General features: G+C 33.7%; 1 protein-coding gene across 1 annotated transcript in view; it reads right to left on the bottom strand.

The window, feature by feature from the left end:
* The window catches only part of LOC128234685 (kielin/chordin-like protein), a 53976-nt gene extending 39639 nt beyond the window's left edge, over positions 1–14337 (bottom strand). The window contains exons 1-4 of the mRNA XM_052949089.1: positions 14151–14337; positions 13672–13973; positions 13309–13428; positions 13004–13123 (exon numbers count right to left, since the gene is read on the bottom strand). Of these exons, the coding sequence (XP_052805049.1) occupies positions 13004–13123; positions 13309–13428; positions 13672–13954 (523 nt within the window). The 5' untranslated portion in view covers positions 13955–13973; positions 14151–14337. The remainder of the gene's footprint in view (positions 1–13003; positions 13124–13308; positions 13429–13671; positions 13974–14150) is intronic.
* Between the last annotated feature and the right edge of the window lie 13539 nt (positions 14338–27876).

Genomic DNA, 27876 nt, shown 5'->3' with positions numbered 1-27876 from the left:
ACGCGTTGACTAATCATATCATATGACTTTACTGTAAAAGCACAATAACCAGGGTTAACGCGTTGACTTATCATATCATATGACTTTACTGTAAAAACACAATAACCAGGGTTAACGCGTTGACTAATCATATCATATGACCTTACTTAAAAACACATACACCAGGGTTAACGCGTTGACTAATCATATCATATGACTTTACTGTAAAAACACAATAACCAGGGTTAACGCGTTGACTAATCACATTATATGACTTTACTGTAAAAACACAATAACCAGGGTTAACGCGTTGACTAATCATATCATATGACTTTACTGTAAAAACACATACACCAGGGTTAACGCGTTGACTAATCATATCATATGACCTTACTTAAAAACACATACACCAGGGTTAACGCGTTGACTAATCATATCATATGACTTTACTGTAAAAACACATACACCAGGGTTAACGCGTTGACTTATCATATCATATGACTTTACTGTAAAAACACAATAACCAGGGTAAACGCATTGACTAATCATATCATATGACTTTACTGTAAAAACACATACACCAGGGTTAACGTGTTGACTAATCATATCATATGACTTTACTGTAAAAACACATATACCAGGGTTAACGCGATGACTAATCATATCATATGACTTTATTGTAAAAACACATATACCAGGGTTAACGCGTTGAATAATCACATCATATGACTTTACTTTAAAAGCACAATAACCAGGGTTAACGCGTTGAATTATCAGATCATATGACTTTACTGTAAAAACACATATACCAGGGTTAACGCGTTGACTTATCATATCATATGACTTTACTGTAAAAACACATATACCAGGGTTAACGCGTTGACTAATCATATCATATGACTTTACTGTAAAAACACAATAACCAGGGTTAACGCGTTGACTTATCATATCATATGACTTTACTGTAAAAACACAATAACCAGGGTTAACGCGTTGACTAATCATATCATATGACCTTACTTAAAAACACATACACCAGGGTTAACGCGTTGACTAATCATATCATATGACCTTACTGTAAAAACACAATAACCAGGGTTAACGCGTTGACTAATCATATCATATGACTTTACTGTAAAAACACAATAACCAGGGTTAACGCGTTGACTAATCATATCATATGACTTTACTGTAAAAACACAATAACCAGGGTTAACGCGTTGACTTATCATATCATATGACTTTACTGTAAAAAACACAATAACCAGGGTTAACGCGTTGACTAATCATATCATATAACCTTACTTAAAAACACAATAACCAGGGTTAACGCGTTGACTAATCATATCATATGACCTTACTGTAAAAGCACAATAACCAGGGTTAACGCGTTGACTTATCATATCATATGACTTTACTGTAAAAACACATATATCAGGGTTAACGCGTTGACTTATCATATCATATGACTTTACTGTAAAAACACATATACCAGGGTTAACGCGTTGACTAATCATATCATATGACTTTACTGTAAAAACACAATAACCAGGGTTAACGCGTTGACTAATCATATCATATGACTTTACTGTAAAAACACAATAACCAGGGTTAACGCGTTGACTTATCATATCATATGACTTTACTGTAAAAACACATACACCAGGGTTAACGCGTTGACTAATCACATAATATGACTTTACTGTAAAAACACAATAACCAGGGTTAACGCGTTGACTGATCATATCATATGACTTTACTGTAAAAACACAATAACCAGGGTTAACGCGTTGACTTATCACATTATATGACTTTACTGTAAAAATACAATAACTAGGGTTAACGCGTTGACTTATCATATCATATGACTTTACTGTAAAAACACATACACCAGGGTTAACGCGTTGACATATCATATCGTATGACTTTACTGTAAAAACACATACACCAGGGTTAACGCGTTGACTAATCACATTATATGACTTTACTGTAAAAACACAATAACCAGGGTTAACGCGTTGACTTATCATATCATATGACTTTACTGTAAAAACACAATAACCAGGGTTAACGCGTTGACTAATCATATCATATGACTTTACTGTAAAAACACAATAACCAGGGTTAACGCGTTGACTGATCATATCATATGACTTTACTGTAAAAACACAATAACCAGGGTTAACGCGTTGACTAATCACATTATATGACTTTACTGTAAAAGCACAATAACCAGGGTTAACGCGTTGACTTATCATATCATATGACTTTACTGTAAAAACACATACACCAGGGTTAACGCGTTGATATATCATATCATATGACTTTACTGTAAAAACACAATAACCAGGGTTAACGCGTTGACTAATCACATTATATGACTTTACTGTAAAAACACAATAACCAGGGTTAACGCGTTGACTTATCATATCATATGACTTTACTGTAAAAACACAATAACCAGGGTTAACGCGTTGACCAATCATATCATATGACTTTACTGTAAAAACACAATAACCAGGGTTAACGCGTTGACTAATCACATTATATGACTTTACTGTAAAAGCACAATTACCAGGGTTAACGCGTTGACTAATCACATGATATGACTTTACTTTAAAAGCACAATAACCACGGTTAACGCGTTGACTAATCATATCATATGACTTTACTGTAAAAACACATACACCAGGGTTAACGCGTTGACTTATCATATCATATGACTTTACTGTAAAAACACAATAACCAGGGTTAACGCGTTGACTAATCATATCATATGACCTTACTTAAAAACACATACACCAGGGTTAACGCGTTGACTAATCATGTCATATGACTTTACTGTATAAACACATACACCAGGGTTAACGCGTTGACTAATCACATTATATGACTTTACTGTAAAAGCACAATAACCAGGGTTAACGCGTTGACTAATCATATCATATGACTTTACTGTAAAAACACATATACCAGGGTTAACGCGTTGACTAATCATATCATATGACCTAACTTAAAAACACATACACCAGAGTTAACGTGTTGACTAATCATATCATATTACTTAACTGTAAAAACACATACACCAGGGTTAACGCGTTGACTTATCATATCATATGACTTTACTGTAAAAACACATACACCAGGGTTAACGTGTTGACTAATCATATCATATGACTTTACTGTAAAAACACATACACCAGGGTTAACGTGTTGACTAATCATATCATATGCCTTTACTGTAAAAACACATACACCAGGGTTAACGCGTTGACTAATCATATCATATGACTTTACTGTAAAAACACATACACCAGGGTTAACTCGTTGACTAATCATATCATATGACCTTACTTAAAAACACATACACCAGGGTTAACGCGTTGACTAATCATATCATATGACTTTACTGTAAAAACACATACACCAGGGTTAACGCGTTGACTAATCATATCATATGACCTTACTTAAAAACACATACACCAGGGTTAACGCGTTGACTAATCATATCATATGACTTTACTGTAAAAACACATACACCAGGGTTAACGCGTTGACTAATCATATCATATGACTTTACTGTAAAAACACAATAACCAGGGTTAACGTGTTGACTAATCATATCATATGCCTTTACTGTAAAAACACAATAACCAGGGTTAACGCGTTGACTGATCATATCATATGCTTTTACTGTAAAAACACAATAACCAGGGTTAACGCGTTGACTAATCATATCATATGACCTTACTTAAAAACACATACACCAGGGTTAACGCGTTGACTAATCATATCATATGACTTTACTGTAAAAACACATACACCAGGGTTAACGCGTTGACTAATCATATCATATGACTTTACTGTAAAAACACATACACCAGGGTTAACGCGTTGACTAATCATATCATAAGACTTTACTGTAAAAAAACTCATATACAATGAGTTGACTAATCATACCATATTACTAAATTGTATAAACCTCATATATCGGGGTTTACACGTTGACTAATACTACTATATGTATATGACTTTACTGTATTTACATCATATACCGGGGTAGACGCGTTGACTAATCATACAAAATTACTTTACTGTATTAACATCATATACCGGAGTAGAAGCGTTGACTAATCATACTAAATTACTTTACTGTATTAACGTCATATACCAGGGTAGACGCGTTGACTTGTCATACTTTATGACTATACTGTATTAACATCATATACTGGGATAGACGCGTTGACTTATCATACTTTATGACTATACTGTATTAACATCATATGATGGGATAGACGCGTTGACTTATCATACTTTATGACTTTACTGTATTAACATCATATGATGGGATAGACGCGTTGACTTATCATACTTTATGATTATACTGTATTAACATCATATGATGGGATAGACGCGTTGACTTATCATACTTTATGACTATACTGTATTAACATCATATGATGGGATAGACGCGTTGACTTATCATACTTTATGACTTTACTGTATTAACATCATATACTGGGATAGACGCGTTGACTTATCATACTTTATGACTATACTGTATTAACATCATATACTGGGATAGACGCGTTGACTTATCATACTAAATGACTATACTTTATTAACATCATATACTGGGATAGACGCGTTGACTTATCATACTTTATGACTATACTTTATTAACATCATATACTGGGATAGACGCGTTGACTTATCATACTATATGACTATACTTTATCAACATCATATACTGGGATAGACGCGTTGACTTATCATACTATATGACTATACTTTATCCACATCATATACTGGGATAGACGCGTTGACTTATCATACTATATGACTATACTTTATCAACATCATATACTGGGATAGACGCGTTGACTTATCATATTATATGACTTTACTGTATCAACATCATATACTGGGATAGACGCGTTGACTTATCATACTATATGACTATACTTTATCAACATCATATACTGGGATAGACGCGTTGACTTATCATACTATATGACTTTACTGTATCAACATCATATACTGGGATAGACGCGTTGACTTATCATACTTTATGACTATACTTTATTAACATCATATACTGGGGTAGACGCGTTGACTAATCATACTATATGACTTTACTTTATCAACATCATATACTGGGATAGACGCGTTGACTTATCATACTATATGACTATACTTTATCAACATCATATACTGGGATAGACGCGTTGACTTATCATACTATATGACTATACTTTATCAACATCATATACTGGGATAGACGCGTTGACTTATCATACTTTATGACTTTACTGTATCAACATCATATACTGGGATAGACGCGTTGACTTATCATACTTTATGACTATACTGTATTAACATCATATACTGGGATAGACGCGTTGACTTATCATACTTTATGACTTTACTGTATTAACATCATATACTGGGATAGACGCGTTGACTTATCATACTTTATGACTTTACTGTATTAACATCATATACTGGGATAGACGCGTTGACTTATCATACTATATGACTATACTGTATTAACATCATATACTGGGATAGACGCGTTGACTTATCATACTTTATGACTTTACTGTATTAACATCATATACTGGGATAGACGCGTTGACTTATCATACTTTATGACTATACTGTATTAACATCATATACTGGGATAGACGCGTTGACTTATCATACTTTATGACTATACTGTATTAACATCATATACTGGGATAGACGCGTTGACTTATCATACTATATGACTTTACTGTATTAACGTCATATACCAGGGTAGACGCGTTGACTTATCATACTTTATGACTATACTGTATTAACATCATATACTGGGATAGACGCGTTGACTTATCATACTATATGACTATACTGTATTAACATCATATACTGGGATAGACGCGTTGACTTATCATACTATATGACTATACTTTATCAACATCATATACTGGGATAGACGCGTTGACTTATCATACTATATGACTATACTGTATTAACATCATATACTGGGATAGACGCGTTGACTTATCATACTTTATGACTTTACTGTATTAACATCATATACCAGGGTAGACGCGTTGACTTATCATACTTTATGACTTTACTGTATTAACATCATATACCAGGGTAGACGCGTTGACTTATCATACTTTATGACTTTACTGTATTAACATCATATACTGGGATAGACGCGTTGACTTATCATACTTTATGACTATACTGTATTAACATCATATACTGGGATAGACGCGTTGACTTATCATACTATATGACTTTACTGTATTAACGTCATATACCAGGGTAGACGCGCTGACTTATCATACTTTATGACTATACTGTATTAACATCATATACTGGGATAGACGCGTTGACTTATCATACTTTATGACTTTACTGTATTAACATCATATACTGGGATAGACGCGTTGACTTATCATACTTTATGACTATACTGTATTAACATCATATACTGGGATAGACGCGTTGACTTATCATACTATATGACTATACTGTATTAACATCATATACTGGGATAGACGCGTTGACTTATCATACTTTATGACTATACTGTATTAACATCATATACTGGGATAGACGCGTTGACTTATCATACTATATGACTTTACTGTATTAACGTCATATACTGGGATAGACGCGTTGACTTATCATACTATATGACTTTACTGTATTAACGTCATATACTGGGATAGACGCGTTGACTTATCATACTTTATGACTATACTGTATTAACATCATATACTGGGGTAGACGCGTTGACTAATCATACTATATGACTTTACTGTATTAACATCATATACTGGGATAGACGCGTTGACTTATCATACTTTATGACTATACTGTATTAACATCATATACTGGGATAGACGCGTTGACTTATCATACTTTATGACTATACTGTATTAACATCATATACCAGGGTAGACGCGTTGACTTATCATACTTTATGACTATACTGTATTAACATCATATACCAGGGTAGACGCGTTGACTTGTCATACTTTATGACTTTACTGTATTAACATCATATACCAGGGTAGACGCGTTGACTTATCATACTTTATGACTATACTGTATTAACATCATATACTGGGATAGACGCGTTGACTTATCATACTTTATGACTATACTGTATTAACATCATATACTGGGAAAGACGCGTTGACTTATCATACTTTAAGACTATACTGTATTAACATCATATACTGGGAAAGACGCGTTGACTTATCATACTAAATGACTTTACTGTATTAACATCATATACTGGGATAGACGCGTTGACTTATCATACTTTATGACTATACTGTATTAACATCATATACCGGGATAGACGCGTTGACTTATCATACTTTATGACTATACTGTATTTACCTTATATACCGGTGTAAACGCGTTGAATAATCAAACGAAGAAAAGTTCACAAATTATATCTTTGGAACCATAAACATCCTGTCTATTAGTATATGAAGTAAAAGCTCAATGCAATGCAGTAGGCCTTTATAATAATAATAATAATAATAATAATAATAATAATAATAATAATGATAATGATAATAATAATAATAATAATAATAATAATAATAATAATAATAATAATAATAATGATAATAATTATAATAATAATAATAATAATAATAATAATAATAATAATAATAATAATAATAATAATAATAATAATAATAATAATGATAATAATAATGATAATAATAATAATAATAATAATAATAATAATAATAATAATAATGATAATAATAATAATAATTATCATAATAATAATAATAATAATAATAGCGTTTCATTCATAAGCCATAAAACTTACTACATTAAACGTATGCATATGGATAATTTTCATTGTCAAGATGTAACGAGATTTAAGATATTTTTTAATAAGTTCAACAACCGGAACTTTACAATTGATTATGCATTTTTCCTGAGTTTTGATTTTCAGAGGGTACATCGACACGGTCGATTGATTATATGTTGAAAAGATGCGGGGTTACGTGGACTAGTATTAACAGCACTGCTAATGTGGTCCAAGCAGTTTGATAACCATGTTTGTTAAAGCTTTAAAACAATTTAGTATGGTAATATTAGTTTATGTTTATTTTTTAAGTAAACGTCTAATTCTTTTACATCTACTTCTGTTTATCTTGTATAATTTACTGAAATTGCCCCTTACCATACACAAAAATTTCATTCCAGACAAAAATTATTCTTTCAATATTATTCCAACAACAACTCGTAAACATCTTTCGTTTTTTTCTTTTTGCAATCCCTTAATTGAGATCCTTTTATTTATAAAATCACATATTAATTAAAATTTGACAAATGGTGAAAAAGAAAATCATGATAAACAACTATTTCATCTTAAAACATTGCACATGTACGAGATAACTATAATTTAATTTTTTAACATAATATTCTTAGTTGCTTTTAACTTACATAATGAATATATTGAGAAAAGGACAATGAATTCCTTAATTTTTATATAGTATTTGAATAATCAAAAGGTCGGCATATAATAATGCATAAAAGTTAATACGGTTCTGCCTTCTTTACGATATGAAGTACGATTTGTAAATACAGTAACATATTTGAGAAAGAATAGTGTTGATCATATTATACTCTTGGTATTCAATTTTATATTCAATTATATGTATTTCGAGGCTATTCATATGAATGTGTACATCACAATTTTTAAAGGTGTCATTTATCTTTGCCCAAAATAGAGAAAGATACGGGCAATTATTAAGAAAGTTGTCATAGACTTCGACTTGGTGACAGTGATTACAAAGTGGACTCGTAAACATCTTAGTTGATCATGTTTCTTTTGAGCCCAGCAGGCACATGGCATATAAAGATAGTATATTTGTATTTTACAATGTACATTACGTTACTCACAATGCTGAAGGATTCATGGGATTCAGAGATTTTAACACGAACTCATTTAACTTCATGTTATACATTCAAATGCTTTATTATCTCCTACATATGCAGGGTATTATCTAAATTAAACTTATGATAGGGTTAATCGTGCAAAAATTCAACAATTTAATAGTTTGGCTGATCTTTTGCTAATTTCAAAATGCATATATGAAAAAAACGCATAGATATTAATTCAATTTCAAGTAGCACGAAATAATTCACGTAAATTCTCAAAATGCATTGTTACAATTGTTGCATGTTTATCATTTAAAACAATATGAACTTCTTTATAATAAACAATCACACGAGGTGAACGACGAACACTTATCACCAACCTATCTTTACCATAACGTAAATTGTTCTTTAAGGTTCACACTGAGTCGTTAGCAAACACTAATTGTCAATCAATTATCACTCCGTAGCAAGCTCGCCTGGGAAGGTACCACAAATGGGACAACACGCACCCGGGGGAGTGTAACCAACACACGCGAGGCATAATAATTGCTCACAGACTATCTTCCCATCCAGACATGTACAATGCTTACAGGGATCACGTGGTTTCGTAGTTGATGGCACAACGGCTCCTGCAAAAGAGTAGTAATGTAAGTTGATAGCATTTTCTATATTTGAACTTTGTTAATCAGTTGATGAATATAATATTACATGTTTAACATATACAACAATTATGTACGTCGATCTGTAATATTGTTCGTATTAAGTCTGTATTCGTATTCACAAGAACAGTATTTGAACTATTTTGTTAATATTATACTTACCATTTGTAAATAAAACGCCATCCTGTTGGCATCCATTTGTTGGTTTGTCTGAAATTCATTAGGAAACACAAGTCTGTATTGCCGTTCATACTATTGATATAAAGAATATAAACATTAAATACTGTTCAATCCATCTTGTTTAGGTCATGTCCAAAATAATTCAAGATCTATAATAAATTCAGCACACACATGTATTACAATAAATGTCAATATTTAGGTGCCATATGTACAATACACGTGTTGCAGCATCAGCCACTGGTAAAATGTAAAATTGAGGCAAATTGAAAAGACTGCTTACTTTTCAGAAACATATGAAAAAATAATATTTCCAATTATTCTGTCTTTATTCAATAATACAATGAAAACTACCGGGGAAAGCCAAGTAATCAAATATCAGCCCTTTTTACAGGGCCAAGGCAAGGGCCTAAACGCCAGGAAACCAGAGACTCAAACGTATAAAACTAGCTTATTTGTACATTCGTATACCAATATATGTATATTCGTATACCAATATATGTATATTCGTATACCAATATATGTACATTCGTATACCAATATATGTATATTCGTATACCAATATTTGTACATTCGTATACCAATATATGCATATTCGTATACCAATATATGTACATTCGTATACCAGTATATGTATATTCGTATACCAATATATGTACATTCGTATACCAATATATGTATATTCGTATACCAATATTTGTACATTCGTATACCAATATATGTATATTCGTATACCAATATATGTACATTCGTATACCAATATTATGTACCTTCGTATACCAATATATGTACATTCGTATACCAATATTATGTACCTTCGTATACCAATATTATGTACCTTCGTATACCAATATATGTACATTCGTATACCAATATTATGTACCTTCGTTAACCAATACATGTTCATTCGTATACCAATATAATTATGTACATTCGTATATCGATATATGTACATACTTAAACACACAAATGTACATTCATCTACAAAAATAAGTGTATTCGTATGTATAGACGTGTACATCCGTATAGCAACATACAAATACATGTTTATTCGTACAAGAACACGTGTACATTCGAATATCAACACGTGTACATTTTAATACAATTTCCATGTACATTCGAATACCAACACGTGTACATTCGCATACCAACACGTTTACATTTTAATACAAATTTCATGTACATTCGAATACCAACACGTGACCATTCGTATTCCAATACATATACATTCGTATACAATTGCATGTACATTCGAATACAAATACATGTAAATTCGAAAACCCACACATGTACATTCAAATACAAATACATCAATTTACCAACACTTGTACATTCGTAAAACCAACACATGTATGTTCGTATACCAACACGTGTACATTCGTATACCACGTTTACACGTGTGCATTCGAATACAAGCACGTGTAGATTCGTAAACCAACACGAGTACATTCGTATAAAAACACATTTAAATTCGTTAACTAACACACGTGTATTCGTATACCAATACGTGTACATTTGTATACCAGCATGTGTACTTTCTAATACCAACACATGTACATTCGTATACAAACTCATTTACACTCGATTACAAATACATGTACATTCTTTAACAAAGACAGGTACATTCGTCTACTAATACATGTGGATACAAATGGCGAAACTCTCGTTTCTCCATGGCTTGGGACAAGTCCCTTCCTTTTTTTAAATGTTTGAATTTTTTATAAGACTTCGCATGATAATTGAAGTTGTAGAATTGAGGATAACGGTGTTATAACCATGCTAATGAATATTATAAAAAGTAGCAGTAAGCATTTCATCATCGTTTTATTATTAGTTTGGTTAAAGATGCACTCTTATTCCCAAATAAGATTTACCAAAATTAATACAATTCTTTAAATATATCAGAAAGGGTGAATAAATGTCAAAAACAAAGGTTATTATGAAGAAACCGAGTTTAATTTGAAAGAAAGTTGCAGAAAACAACACAGTATTCCTACCTGATCAGACTATAGTAAATCACAGTAAATCTTTAAGCACTCAGCAATCATTTAATATTTTTTTGCGTTTTCAGCAATTAAATACATGGTTACAATCTTGTTATCAGTAAGTAATATTTTCAATGTATGCATTATTTCGTAAGTATTTTAAGGTTTATCACTCAAAAATTATGTTTGTTATACATGTGCATGCATTGATTTTGAATAAGAGTGTCACCTTTAGTTAAAATCATAAAATATATTCGTTTTTCATATTTAAAATGTGTCATACTTCTTTTAACTATACAAATAGAACTAGGGATGCAAACGAATGACAAAATTAATATTCGAATATTCGGTAATTCTTTCGATCGAATATTCGAATATTCGAATACCCAAATGATCCTTTGAGAATTGTAGTAAACTAATATTCACTAACGTAATAGCCAGGGCCCTGGTACCCTTCTTTGTCGTATTCGGTACACGCGACGGACACCTATTATTCCACAAATTAGCCTCTGAATTTCCCCCTTTTCAGAATATATCCCAAGAAAAAGCGATATATTTTAAAGAAAAAAACGAACTATATCAATTCCTCTGCGTTTACTTTTGTAAACATTGCAAAATAAGATCGGGGAATTTCGTTTTTTCCCAGTTAAATGACAATATGCGCCAACGTGGTACTTGCAGCCTCGTTCTGGGATTGATGTTTACGAAATATATTTATAGAAAACGACACCAACCATGCCCAAACGTCGATTTTGACTGATGTATTTTACATAAATACAGGACAAATGTACTTAAACGTTAAACCATACAATTACTTTTCAACGCAAGAGCGTTGTAACGAAACATGGAAAACAGTTTAAAGCACATAACTAGCACATGTCCTTCGAATCATCATGGCGATTTGCGCAATATCGCCAAGCTTGATTAGCAGTGAAGACAACACATTGGTATAAAGGCCGATCTTAAATGTTCGAAAAATAATTGGAATGTGTCTGATTTCACTTGTCTAACAGTCAGTAAATACAAAACTACGGGGACTGATTATAGTTCCCGGCGATATATCCGATATGGCGCGTGTATAGTGTCATAAGTTCACACCTCTGGCATAACGGGTCCATCGTTGTAAAAACAAGACAGACGAAGATGACAGTTGTAGGCAAAATGTTTATTAATTTAATTCAACAAGAACATCGAATATTCGAATACCTATTTTGACATTCGAATACCAAACGTTCGATCTAATATTCGAATATTCGAATATTCGTTTGCATCCCTACTTCATACCAATGCAGCCTCTTTCAGTACAGCCGATATATCCATCGATGCAAGTACATGTGTTACACCTGTCTTTGAATTTCTCCCCGTTAGCGTATTTCTTTCCGTCTGTATGAACACAGTCATTCTCTGAAAAGAGAGGGGCTAGAGTGAAATCAAAACAAGCAAACGTCTATAACAAAAACTGCGTCGATGAAATTATATTTGTTCAAACGATACCTAAAGTGATGGTTTATCGATTAAAGAAGCGCTTATGACGTTTTAAAAATACAAATAGAACGAGAGAAAAATTGAAAAAATAAACGTCTTCATACCAATGCAGCCTATTTCAGTACAGGCGGTATGTCCATCGATGCAAGTACATGTGTTACACCTGTCTTTGAATGTCTCGCCGTTAGCGTATTTCTTTCCGTCTGTATGAACACAGTCTTTCTCTGAAAAGAGAGGGGCTAGAGTGAAATCAAAACAAGCAAACGTTTAAAACAAAAACTGCGTCGATGAAATTATATTTGTTCAAACGATACTTGAAGTGATGGTTTATCGATTAAAGAAGCGCTTATGACGTTTTAAAAATAAGATTAATGACAATATCGATATGTTAATAAGACAATGCTAAGGTACAAATTACAAACACAAAATTGATGACAATCAAAGGATAAAAAGCTATCGATATTTACGTATAAATCTACAGATCCGGCAACATGTTCCGGTCGGTGTATAGAGTTCCTGTCCGTCTAAACACTTGGGAAGAGCACATAGTGTCAGTGAACAGTCTCGACATTGTTGACAACACGCGCCAGTAGGAGTATATGGTTCTTCGCCTTTCGCACAAACTGGAAGAGCACATTTAACCAAGGAACAGTCTTGATCTAGTGGTGGTGGTCTTATGAGCTCTGGTGCAGCGTACACCACAGATAGCATCAATGCTAGCGTGGTGCTGAGCGTTGTTCCGAATATCATAGCTCCGATTGTATGTCAGCTGAAAAACAATAACAAAACATTATCGTTATCTTTTTTCATAAGAAACGCGTTTTAAAACAACTTTTCCGTTTGTCTTTTTAAACAACACTAAAAAGCGCAAATAATTTCATTTAAAGCCTATAGTCTATCATATTAATTCAATATTTTATGAGATTATCCATGAAACCATCCTTACTTTAAAGTCTCGCAAAATAAATCAACACAAATGAACTAATTTCGTTATATAAGCGTTTGATCGAGCCTGTGTACTTGATTATATTTGCAAACTGACGCAAACAAGTTTAATCCACATCGTTCGTTGATTTGATTAATTGACGATGCGGATGCACCTTGATAATTTACATGTCGACCATATTAAAACAGTGCGTAATATCGAATGCGGCCATAAACAGTGAGTAATATTAAACGCGGATGTTTACGAATAGATTTAAACTACGCAGTTGTTAACGGTTGGTTGCTGAAACCATTTACTCAAATGTTTAAATTAGAAGTACACTGTTGCATTAAAATCGTATCACTCCCTTTCTATACGTTGTTGTGGTAAGTAAGTAATGTTCTAGGATTTAAATCATAATCTACGATGCTTGCATGTAATAATGTTCAGCTAAATTTATTTTCAATACAGCGTATATTGTGTCAGCACACAACAAATACATATGTTCTTTTTATATGGAAATTACCACTTTATTAATTTCCAGCAACAATCAGCTTTAACGCTATTTCTCAAAACATTATGAACACTTTGTCTCATGATTAAACACTAGAAAACCTTATCAAGACCATTTCTTTTTTATCATGTGTTTGTTTACAGTCACTATATACAACGTCCCTGAGACACAGTTATGGTCGCATCTCTGGGGTCATCCATGAAACCGTCCACCAACGAAAGCTGAGGTCCTGCATAATTATCACTAATCATTCATGTGTAGACTAGAAAATACATACAAGCATACACTGTTTACATATTTAAATGTTGCCTAATTGGGGAAGACATTTTTAAGACCTACTCGAAGGGATCTAACGACCCGGAATCAGTTCGTTGTGGGTCGATTCCATATCTCGGCTCTACAGGAAAGGAAATGTACTCTGTATAAACCTCATATGCCGTGGTAAACACGTTGATCAATCATTATATGCGACTGTACTGCATAAATCACATATATCTGGAAAAAAGCGTTGACAAATCACACTTTATGCCTGTACTACATTAATCTCCTATACCGGTCTAAACGAGTTGACTTATCATACTATACGAAAATACTGTAAAAACCTAAGATACCAGGATAGACGCGCTGACTATTCAAACGAGGGAAAGTTCACACATTATTAAATTCTCTACATCTCACGTACCATAAAATGAACTCTCTTAGTATGTGAAGTATTTAGTCTCAATGCAATGTGCTTTTGCTATATAATAATATAAGTGTTTGGGTCATAAGCCAAAAACATTTACATAACACGTATTAATATGGAAAAAATTCATTGTCTAAATGTAATAATATTAAATATCAAACTTAAGTTCAACAACCGGAGTTTTAAAATTGTATATGCATTAATTACTAAGTTTTGATTGTCAGGGAGTATATCCGTGGAGTCGATTGATGATCTCTTGAAAAGATCCGGGGTCACGTGGACTGCAACACTGCTAGTGTGGCCCAAACAGTTGGATAACACTGCTTGAAAACTGTGAAATATTTTAGTACAGTAATATTAATTTATGTTTATGTTTTTTTTTTCTTTTTAAGTAAACTTATATTTCTTTTACATCTATTCTGTTTGTATTGTACCATCTACTGAAATTGTCACTTAAAATACACAAATAATTTCATTCGAGACCAATAATTCTTTTTTAAAGATTCCCTCAATCCTCTCCAACTGTGCTGATTTTGTTTCACATCCGTATGTAATAATACATAAAAAGGGCATCCAATATCTGCAGTGCTACCCTTGGTTTACATTCATACATTTTTTTAAATTAGACAACAACGTGTTCATTGCTTTTAAACCTTTACCGTACAGTGCTTGGGTTTTAAGATTAAAATTACCAGTGCAAATCAATGAAACACCGAAATAGTTAAAATCGTTTATAATCTCCACTTGATCATTTCCATATACCCATTTCTCATTTCGTTTTGAACCATCCCTTTTGCGAAACACAACATTTTTTGTCTTAGCAATGTTTACCTCTAAACTCTAGCTATAACAATAATTATGTAATCTAGTGACATTTGTAAATATTCTAGGGTTTCAACAATTACAACCATAGCATCGGCAAATAATAATTAAATCAAAGATATCTCCTGCAAAGCTATCCCGCAATCATTTCTATTTTGTAATTATAACTCAAAGTCTTTAACGAATAGAGCAAACATTATCGGGGACATTATTTCCCCTTGCCTTAATATATATGCAAAAAGCTACCGAAACATGCTCAGTATCAAAAAGTTTAAACATAAACGCCAAAGACATAGAACACAAATTCACAAACAAGAAACATAGAACAGCACAAAACTCTACAAACAGCACAGTAAACATTGACAAAAACTATTATAATAACTAGGCCTCTAATATTCAGCCCAGATGAGCGTTTCATACAAAGGCCTCGCTTTAGCAAGCCGCGCCAATAAATTACCAAGACCATGACCTTTGGTCCCTTTTCGATTTCGCAAAAAAGCTTGACTGCATAGGTAGCGCAAAATCGTTTCTTGTTTATTGGTTTGATGGAGTAAGAATATATATGGTCCACGTACATGCTCTTCCAAATACATAACAGAAACAACGACGTTTGGGCTTCAACGGGATCGGCTTTCCAAAAGATGACACAGCAATCAGGACAACACACGCCTGGGCGCTTGATTCCCACACAGACTGGACACAGCAAGGGTACGCACGTTATGACTCCATGTTGCCATCTGCATCGCTCACATGGTTCACTTTTGGTTGGTAAAATTTCCGCTGTGAAATGGGATTATAAAATATATTACAGTGTTCAGTCTTAACATTATATTTCAGGCATTATTCAAAATTATTCCCAAACCTCAAAGTGGTCTTCACATAGTAGGATTTTGTTTCATATAGTGTATACAGCTATTGTCATGACATTTAAAGTAAATCGTGTCTTAAAAAGTGAAATGGTCCTATCAAATTAACTGCCATATATATTAGTACCGTAATTATTATCTTATTAATTACATCATTAATGGTCAAATGCTGCTTGTAAGTAGAATATATATATTTTGTTAGTTTAATTATTTAGTGTCACATGGTACTTGTTAGTAGAAGTAAATATTCATGTTAATTATATCATTAAGTACCACACTCTGCCTGTTGATAGATTTTATATAACACTTTGCGTGTAGGTAGAACTAATATAGTATTGCTCAATAAATTCTTGACTGTGACATGCTGCGTGTATGCAGAGGTAATAAGCAATACATTAAGTTCACCTTAAAGCCGAATTTATCCATAATTCATTCATGGTGTCCGCTTTTCTAGACTTGCTGATTTTGACATGCATCCTTAAAGTGACATTGCACATACTTATGAATAAAGCACTGAACAGTGTGAGGAAGCATGTCTTTTCGTCTTAATTTCGTAAATCGTTTGCAAAAATGTCAAATGTTTCCCCTTCGTCGTCCATTTTGTCGATGTACAAAATTATAACAGTCGTAAATTCCAGCAACGTGTTAAATTCAACTGCTATATCAAACCGTAAAAAGTGGTTCAATCATTCAATAGGTTCATACGAAGCACAAATTTTTTAAAACAGTCGGAAAAACGGAAAACAAAATGGCTATCTTTTAAAATAATTTCCAGCATATTTCTCATATCAGGCGAGTTTCGACAGTCAAAGAAAATGGCCCATTTCTTGAATCCTATTTTGGGCAAGTGATTTAGCCAAACAAAACGGAGTAAGCCGATCTTTGCTGATATAGGCCAAGTTTTGTCGATATTTTTCTGGTATTGGTACCGCGATTGTCTCTGTATCTCGTCAAATACGTAATAGTTGATCAATAATATTGTTTACAGATGGTAAAATACAAGTGAAATATCTTATCTAAGTTTCCTTTGTGTGAATACGTTTAAAAAATTAAATCGAACAGGCAGTTGCCTATGGCAGTGCAGCCAAGCACAAACTACAGTCTCAAGAGGCGAGAAAATTGAAGGTTGATTGATTGAATAATGGGTAGTATTAAATTGCAATTGGGTTTGTTTTTGGTTTTTGGAAAGGATTTAAATGCATTTGATTGATCCTTATTTCATTCAACTGCTTGTATTTGTATTCAGCTTTGTCATATTTTTCATTACATGAGAACACTCCGAATGAAATCGAAAATGGCAGTTCCATGATATTCTTTTAGTCCATTTCCATATAGTACCTAGATTTATGGGTTTGGCTATGATTGGTAACAGACATGGAAACCTGAGAGAACATGTGGATTAAAAGTGTTTGATTCCATCAATCAGTAAATAAAATGTTGACGTTTTGATGTAGAATGCTGTTATCATTTGTCATAAACATATGTATAATTCATTATTTTATGATTGGTAATATTTATCTTTTCAGAACGCTCAGATATTATGTAAACGTTGATTGATCTGAAAGTATTATTGAATACAAAGGTATTGAGAAGCATTGCGTTTGTTGTACATAAACTGTTATACTGCTGAATGGTAACACGGACATTATACGAACCAGGGATATTCCATTCTTGAACTCGGAAATAAACCTAGAAAGCAACACTTATATCAGTACAGAAATAATATTTATAATATAATTATATGAGGCATACCTCCAACAATTCCAAAATACACACACAAAAGAAAGGTTAAGCTTTTAAAGTGACACTCTTATTCAAAATCAATACATACACATGTAGGACAAACTGAAATTTTGAGTGATAAACCTTTTAATTTCTTACTAAATAATGCACTTATGGAAAATATGAATTACTGATAACAAGATTTTGACTGTGTATTTACTAGCTGTAAACGCAAAAATATTAAAAGATTGGTGAGTGCTAAAAGATTTACTATGATCTACTATCGTCTCATAAGGTAGAAATGCTGTGTTATTTCCGCCTTTCTTCCAAATAAAACTCAGTATCATTCATAAGAACCATTGTTTTCGACATGTATTCAACCTTTTTGGTATATTAAAACATTTGAACAAATTGTGTTAAATCTTATTTGGGAGTAAGAATGCATCTTTAATACCTTTAGCTGTCCAACTAACGCGTTATCCACAATTTGTTTGCCGTTCCTGGAAAACATGAAGCATAGGTTAACAATGAAATAGATGTATGACCGTACCTGTAACTTATTAGGTAACACTGTTAGTTAGATGCAGCAAAACAGCCTATTATTCATTTCTGAATTTAGGAGTTCTTGTCTAGTGTCCTGTATTACGTCAGCCCCTCATTGTAATTACTTGTTTCACATCTAGTTTTATATATTATTTATGTAGTGTCTTGTTAGTGGAGTTTTGTATTCTTTTTTCATGGTTCTGGTTTGTTTTTGTTTGTTTTTGTGTTCTATGTAATTGGCGTTGACCAGCAAATGAAATATTTAAATATTTTGAATTATACGGAAAAGTACCCTCTATAAAAAAGTACAAAATATAACCCTTTTTGTTTAAATTATATTTTACAAGAATAACTACGTGACATTTTGGTGGTCGTGAAATCATTTATACAACATAATAAAATGAGGATTCGTCCAATAATTTCATTGTCTAAAAGACATGAGCGTAAAGACCAATTTTAAATAAAGCATTTTCATGAAATCCGAGACGAAAAAAAAGTTTAACCTGTACATCAAAAACATTAATTGTTTATTAAGTCATACACTACACTAAAATATTAAAATGAGCTACGCTGCTACCTTCACGCTGCCAGACTGCCTGGTTGTCAGGCTGACAACTTCACGCTGCCAGCTTGCGAAATTCACAGACATATATGTTCATACCTTTAAAATATGCCTTAAACATATAAGCATACGTTCATACGTTCCCTTTACATTTCTTTGCATCAATGAAACAAACAAGTAGTTTCTGTGTATTACAATGCGTTCACGGAAATCTATTATATGATCAGTTGTTATTTCAAATAATTCAGACAAATAACATGTCGTATCTACCCTTTGTTCAATTCCAACACCGCAAATGAGGAAAATCTTTTCAAAACAAGCACCGTATACAATCTCGCAATAAATGGGAACGACACTTTAATGATTTTACTACAAGTGCATCTAGATTATGTGAAAACTTGGTCTGCTACACTGGTCGGATTGTGAAAATGTTAAGTGGAGCGTTTATATGCATATGTTTTAAAGTCACTATTACATTTGCAAACGGTATACAAGGACAATTTTATGGTGTAAGAAATCATTCGAAAATATTGTTTAAATATTTTCGATAACATAGCATTGTACTCTGCAGCTGTGTTTGCTGAATTTTGGCGTTGGAGAGAGAGAGAGAGAGAGAGAGAGAGAGAGAGAGAGAGAGAGAGAGTTTAAACGATTTGCAATTCATTTTCTCTTCGATGTATCCAATTAATATACTTCACTTCAAACAATATAAACTGTATAATGAGACAATATTCAGGGGCGGATCAAAACTTTCCCTTGACCGTTGGTATAACGAATGGTGTGTTTTTATGTACGTATGTAATTATTGTATATGCTTATTTTGGATTTGTTTATCAATTGAGTATTTTGTATCCATTGATTCATTTGAAAACACTGTATTGAATATTTACTTTGTAAAAAAATCTTGACATTTCCATCTTAAATCACATTGCAGGATTCCAAGTACTGGCTACTGGCGGTTGTGGTGGTACTGGCAACGACCTACGTTTCTGCCGAAGCCGCTGAAGCCGAAAACCGTACGTGGTAGTTTTGCTTTCATATAATGTGATATGAACTTGTTTGAAAAAAATTTAAGATATATTGGGCAACGAAAGAAGGCAATACATTTATTACAGCCATTTGAAAATTCATTTTATAACTATCCCTTATTAATTTCTACACATAATCGCTTCTCAATGACGTGACAGGGCTCCTATGTGTTGAGTTCGTAATTGTTTCGCCATCTTCCGCAATTTACTTTGCAATACTCGTCCTTGTACACGTAGGAAAAATAACATTTTTAGCAAGAAATGTCCTTAAACGAGATAAACGGCGGTGCTCCAATAATGCTTTCGAAACGCAATGTTTTATGCATACTGTATATTGTACTATTGTTAATACACCCAATTTACAGGCGGACATACATATTCCGATAAATGCATTCTGGATACGAGATCGTTTAAATGCACAAGCTACACGGAAAGTTAAAAATAGCAGTTTCTGTTTGCTTGAAACTGTTCATTCGGAGCTACTGAAAGTGCAGCACTGTCAACGTCCTCTGGCACCGACGAGAGCAGTAAACGCCCATCACCGCAATATATTAGGAAAACATGTTTGCCATTTTCTTTCGATAATCATTGCCGATTACGATTGCCATATGCCAAGATGTTATATTTCAATTTACAAACAATTATGTGTTACTTAACCTTTCTTCAATATAATAAACAAACTGCATCATAACTGTGTTTATCTATCAGCAAATTGCTGCTGTGTTCCTTTGAGTGTGTTTTTTCTATTCACCATGACACAAAACTGAATATTCTGACGAAGTTGATCTAGAGTGTAAATATGTTGTTGTTTTTTTGGAAACTTGACTCAATGACTAGTCGTACAAAGCAAAATAGTCACGTTTTAAGCGCTTTACTAAGTTGGTATCAAGTTACATGAACGCGTTATAGTATTGATTGTCTTTGTTAAAAGAGGACATTTATAAAATATGTGGGTCAGAATTGCCGATAAAATGTGAAGAGATATAATGTTGAATGTTTACAATAACGAATGTAGGAATTATTTATTATAAAAAATAGTTTAGATTCGGCAAGAAGTTTAGATTATTAAATCACTTAAACAGGTCAATAATGCGTTGATGGGGTAAAAGCATCACGATACTTGATATAACGAATAGCGTTGCCTTACGAAATGAAATTATTTTTAAGTATAGTCGCTTTTGTTGAATGATAGTTTAAGAAAATTCGTTTGCTTTGAAAAAAGTCACCAGGATGTGTCAATGACAGTGTAATTTTAAATGCAATAAGATACCAGTCATTAATATATGATCTTGAAGAAATGACCTTTGAACATATTGAAGTCAAAATACACTCACAAAAATAACATGATTACTTTACTTGTAGAAGGAAAACTTCAGTGACAAGATAAGTAGTCAAAACTTCAAGTATTAACCCACAAGGGTTAATGTTTTGTTTGGTCCATGCAGCCGTGTTAAACGAGTCAATTATTGATTCATCTTAAAAGAGAAACGTCAAACACTAACAGTTAGACTTTATAAATGAGATAACCATTTAAGCATCTTTTTTTAATAAATCTAACACTTTCTAGTTAAAGTTAATTTTCATGGCGGTTCTGTTACATATAATAAGTAAGTATGTAGTGTGCAAAACTTGCCCTAAATGCAAATTGAACAGACTATTTACCATACAGATTCATAACACTAATCTGCTTTTGTAGCAAGTTAAGAAAATGTGTAGGTTTTGAAATTGGCCCTCTCATGACTCAAACTAGCGACCAATTAGCACGTAAGCTATGTTTTGTCATTATTTTTTGACTATATCTGGCCTATGACTACAATTAATACTTTTTCCCGCTCAACTGTCCAGTACAAAGCACATGCAGTACAAAGTTGTCCGAGGTTGACGAAACGAGACTACAAAATTCAGATGCCACTTCCTGCTGGCAGGACGACTACAGGGTTAGCGCCGATTGTCATCGGTCAGACGAGAACTGCGTGTTCAAGCTGATCATTAAGCTGGGGAAAACTATGATGAACGGAAGTGACAAACTCTTTGCGAATGATGGGAAATTATACAGGTTTTTATTTCGTATCAATTCTTGACACTTTTCGTTTTTGTATTTATTTGTCAATTTTCCTTTCAAACTGTATAATTATGTACAACAGTATCCTGTAGTATAAGCGGAACTATAAGTTGCTGGGTTAGCATGGGATACACACCATCAGCGTTTTATACCAAGCAAGAGCGAAGTGAAAGCTAGGTATAAATCCAATGAGAGTGTATGTTCCATACACCCTTAGCTACAGTGAAACATTTATTTCTCACCTAATTCCCTTTGTATTCCAAATCAAACCCGCCGTTTTCACCATTGAGCATTTTTTGTAATAGATAAAGGTGACTTAAAATGATACTTATGTTCTAGAACGCCGGATTCATCAGACGAATTTTGGATGACTTCTTTATGATTTTTTTATCCTTCACTTATATTGAAGGAGCATAATAGGTTTTGTCGAAGGGCATAAAAGTAAAACAACTTTGTATAGATAATATAACTATGTAATCACAAAATACAGCAACTTTGCGTATTTTACAGATTTTACAGTAGATAATTACAATGAATTCTCGAACCATGCCCCAGTAATGTTTAAGTTAAAAATTGAATATGGGACACCTTGTAATAAGACGCAGTCTGAAAAAGTGCAGTACAAATGGTCAGCGGATAGCAAAGACAGTTTTAGGTCCGATATATACCAAGGCATTGAAACACTATCGAGAAATATGGATATATGTGACAATGTTGATGATGCTACTTCGACGTTGACTGACTATATTATTGATAAAGCTGATAAATATTACAAACGCAAGGTTAACCCTAAATCCAGCGCATTTGTTGATAGCAACTATTCTGAACATAAAGCTTGGTTTAATTTGGAGTGTAGAAATAAGTTAGTAGCATATAAAGATGCAATAGAGAGGTATAATTGTACAAGAACTGTTGAAAACTTTGAAATTATGAAAAATTGCAAAAAGGATTATAAATACTGTGTGAGAAAGGTAAAGAATAAATACAAGTTAGAACAATGTCGACAAATGAATGATTTACGACGAACTGAACCTAGAATATTTTGGAAGAAGTTTAAGAAAAGGAAACAACCCGTTGATGAAAGTATTAACTTACAGGATTTTGTAAAACACTTCGAGGCGCTGGCAAAAGTCCCCGAAAATGAACATGATGATAAGGTAGACGAGTTTATAAATGATTTTGATGAAAATACAAACAATAGACAGACCATGTATGAGGAGCTAGATGTGTTAATATCAGATGAGGAGATTTTAGCTGCAGTAAAACGACTAAAAAGGAACAAAGCTTATGGTATTGATAATATTTTAAATGAAAATATCATTGAATGTGCGGACATTTTATTGAGACCTTTAAATATTCTATTTAACAGGATCCTTAACGATGGTGTGTTCCCCACAGAATGGTCGTCCGGAATTATAGTTCCAATCTTAAAGAAGCAACCAGCCTCAAATGTGAACAATTACAGGGGTATAACGCTGATAAGCTGCCTGGGAAAACTGTTTACGGGCATTGTAAATGAACGTTTGAAGAAATGGTCGCTTAAGTATGATCAATTGACGGATGCGCAATTTGGGTTCAAAGCAGGCCATAGTACGACGGACGCTATTTTCATTTTACATAGTATTGTAAAGATGTATTTGAATGAGAACAAAAGAGTGTATGCTGCATTTATTGACTCCTCTAAGTGTCATGATTTAATTAATCGCCAGGCATTGTGGTTTAAGTTAATTAAAGAAGGCATTGATGGTAAATTATTGAAAATTGTTCGGGCAATGTACAGTAATGTGAAATCGTGCGTGAAGCATATGAATACGCTGTCGGACTACTTTAATAGTGATGTGGGGCTATTCCAAGGGGAGATTACATTTCCGATATTATTTTCCCTCTTCGTCAATGATCTGGAACACCACATGCAAGAAAACATAAATAACGGGTTAACACTTGACCAATTATCTATATTCCTGATCATGTTTGCAGACGATTGTGCATTGCTTAGTGACAGCGCTCAAGGATTACAATTACACCTCAATCAGCTCGACAGTTATTGTATGAAGTGGAAATTGACAGTGAATATAGAAAAGACTAAAATTATGATATTTAGGAAAGGTGGGCAACTGACTGGGCGTGAAATATTCACATTTAAAGGGAGCCAAATCGAAGTGGTAGAAAACTTTAATTATCTAGGTTTTGTAATGACCTCAAAGGGCACATATAGAAAGGGTATTGAAAACTTAGCCAGTAAAGGACTTAAATCTGTATGTTCATTAAATAATATTATAAAAGATATGTGTATACCGTTAAAGATGACTTTTGATTTGTTTGATACTTATGTCACTTCAGTACTTAACTATTGCTGTGAACTGTGGGGATTATCTAGTGCTGATAATATTGAGAGACTGCATAGAAAGTTTTTAAAGCAAAAGTTAGGTGTTAAAATGGCAACCAGTAATAATGGACTGTATGGTGAAACTGGAAGGTTACCATTGATAATCAGCAGAAAGATACGCATTATTAAATATTGGTTTAAGCTTATAAGTTGCTATGATAACAATTGTATTTTGTACGCTATATATGTTAATATGTTACGAAAATGTGATAATAACGAAAGTAATTGGCTTTCAAATATCAAAGAAATGCTTCGGCAAACTGGTTTTAATGATGTGTGGTTATTTAGGGACTCGGTAATAAATGTTAAATGCTTTATTGCTCAATTTAGGTTAAGGCTTAAAGACATTTATACTACCCAATGGAGGGAAACAGTGAACACGTCAAGCGGATTATCGTTTTATCGTGAAATAAAGACTGTCTTTGAAATAAGTGATTATTTAGCAGTGGTAGACAACTTTAAGCACAGACAAGCTATTTCAAAAATGAGATTGAGCTCACATAAGCTAAATATTGAAAGGGGCAGATACACACGAATACCAAGACAAGATAGAAAATGTGAACTATGTAACAGGAACGATATTGAAGATGAATATCATTTTATGATTGTATGTGATGTATATAGTGACTTAAGGAGAGACTATATCCCTCCGTATTATACAAACAGGCCTAGCATGTTCAAATTTGTTAAACTACTAAATGTAAAGAGTAAACAGCTCCTGCATAAAATAGCTGTATATATTATTAAAGCCTCTAAATTAAGAGATACTATTATTAATATTGTGCAATAGAATATTGTATCATTTCCTTCTCTCGTGTAATTATATGAGATGAAATGCATGTTTTGGTAATGGTATTGTATGCCATTCTTTGTGTATGTGTACATTTGTGATCTATTAACATGTAAATGATGATAAGCTGCATATGCTTAATTCTTAATAAAATTATGTTACGTTACGTTACGATAATATTTAAACACACATCTAAATTGTACCATAATAATGGACGATATGAAAAATGCAACTTGTTTCAGACCTTCCATAGCGTTGAAGTGGGTGGGGAAGGTCAAAACAAGTTTCGAAAACTCGTGTTTTAATCAGTTTTAGGGAACATTTTCAGGAGTAAAACATACATTCTTTAAATATTTTGGGGGCTTGGATCGCAGGTGCGTAGATTTGAATCCCACTCTGAGCATGTCCCTAGTAAAAGTGGTTAGAAGGAGAGGAAGTATGTGAATGATTATTATGTCAACGTGCATCAAACATTTATCCAAATACGAGCCGCAATAAGGCACACTCGTAACATACAACGCCCTTCTTACGTTGTCAATTACGTCATAAGCTTCATGTGAAGGGACCGGTTCCGCGTGTAATTCTGACCAGACAATTGACGGGGGCAACTGGGGACCCTTCCGAATACACTCTGTACTTATTAACGGTCGGGGTCGATATAAGGATGAATTAACCAAAGTTACTATCGACACACCTCTGAAGGTTTACTACGTCACACAAGGGGACATCTACAGATTCAGTGTCATAACGACATCCGCGTTTTATCCGTTGCGGATTTCAGTGGATGGGCACACCATGCACGTGATATCTTCAGACGGCTTCGATTTAGAGCCGCTTTCTACTGAGACGTTTGTTATTTTTCCAGGGGAAAGATACGACTTCATTATAAAATGTGACTAGCCTGCAGCCAACTACTGGATACGCGCAGTTCCATTTGTAAAGAACATTGACAGGGCGCCCGTTGGCGAGGCCATCCTCCGATACGATGGCGCGGAAAAGCCCTACCATTCGACCTCTCGAGATTGAAGTCTTGTCGGTGGATGTACTGTGGCAAACTGTCCGTTTCAGTACAAATCATTCTATGTATACGGTGACACAAAGTGCATCAGTCAGGACGAGTTCATGAGTGCCCAAGGAATGAAACCGGCTCCTGAGTACAAGAAAGGGAATTTCAAGCAGTATTTTCTTAACTTTGGATTCGTTCAGGGACGTGCTTCAATCAATGATAGACAATTTGTAAGTCCTACGGTTAATATCTATACCCAGCCTAAAGAGTTTTCTGTGCCCTGTGAAGATAACCCAGACTGTGACGAAGATGGCAAGGCGTGCTCATGTATGCACGTGCTCAAGTTCCCAGACAAAGCCGTTATCCAGATAGTCCTGACTAATTTGGCACGATCGTCGAACGGCAAGTTCAGCTCGAACCACCCCGCACACATCCACGGACACACCTTCCACGTGGTTGAAATAGGCTATCCTAGCTACAACGAGACGACTGGAGAAATCGACCAGCCTACTGCAGATATTGTTTGCGAGAATAAAAATGGATCATTTGACACGACCTGTAAAACCCAAGATGGAAAGACCAATCTTGGGACAGCGATCTACCGAATGCAAACCTTAAACGAGCGTTCCTCAAGGACACTATTGCCATCCCTTCCGGGGGATATGTAGTTCTACGGTTCATCGCAGATAACTGGGGCGTGTGGAATATATACTGCCACATGGAGCCCCACTACATTGCAGGAATGAGGTTCATCTTGAACG

Source organism: Mya arenaria, chromosome 5 (assembly GCF_026914265.1).
Source record: "Mya arenaria isolate MELC-2E11 chromosome 5, ASM2691426v1".
Taxonomy (NCBI): domain Eukaryota; kingdom Metazoa; phylum Mollusca; class Bivalvia; order Myida; family Myidae; genus Mya; species Mya arenaria.
Note: the sequence above shows the minus strand (reverse complement) of the source record. Positions and strands in the feature narration are given on the sequence as shown.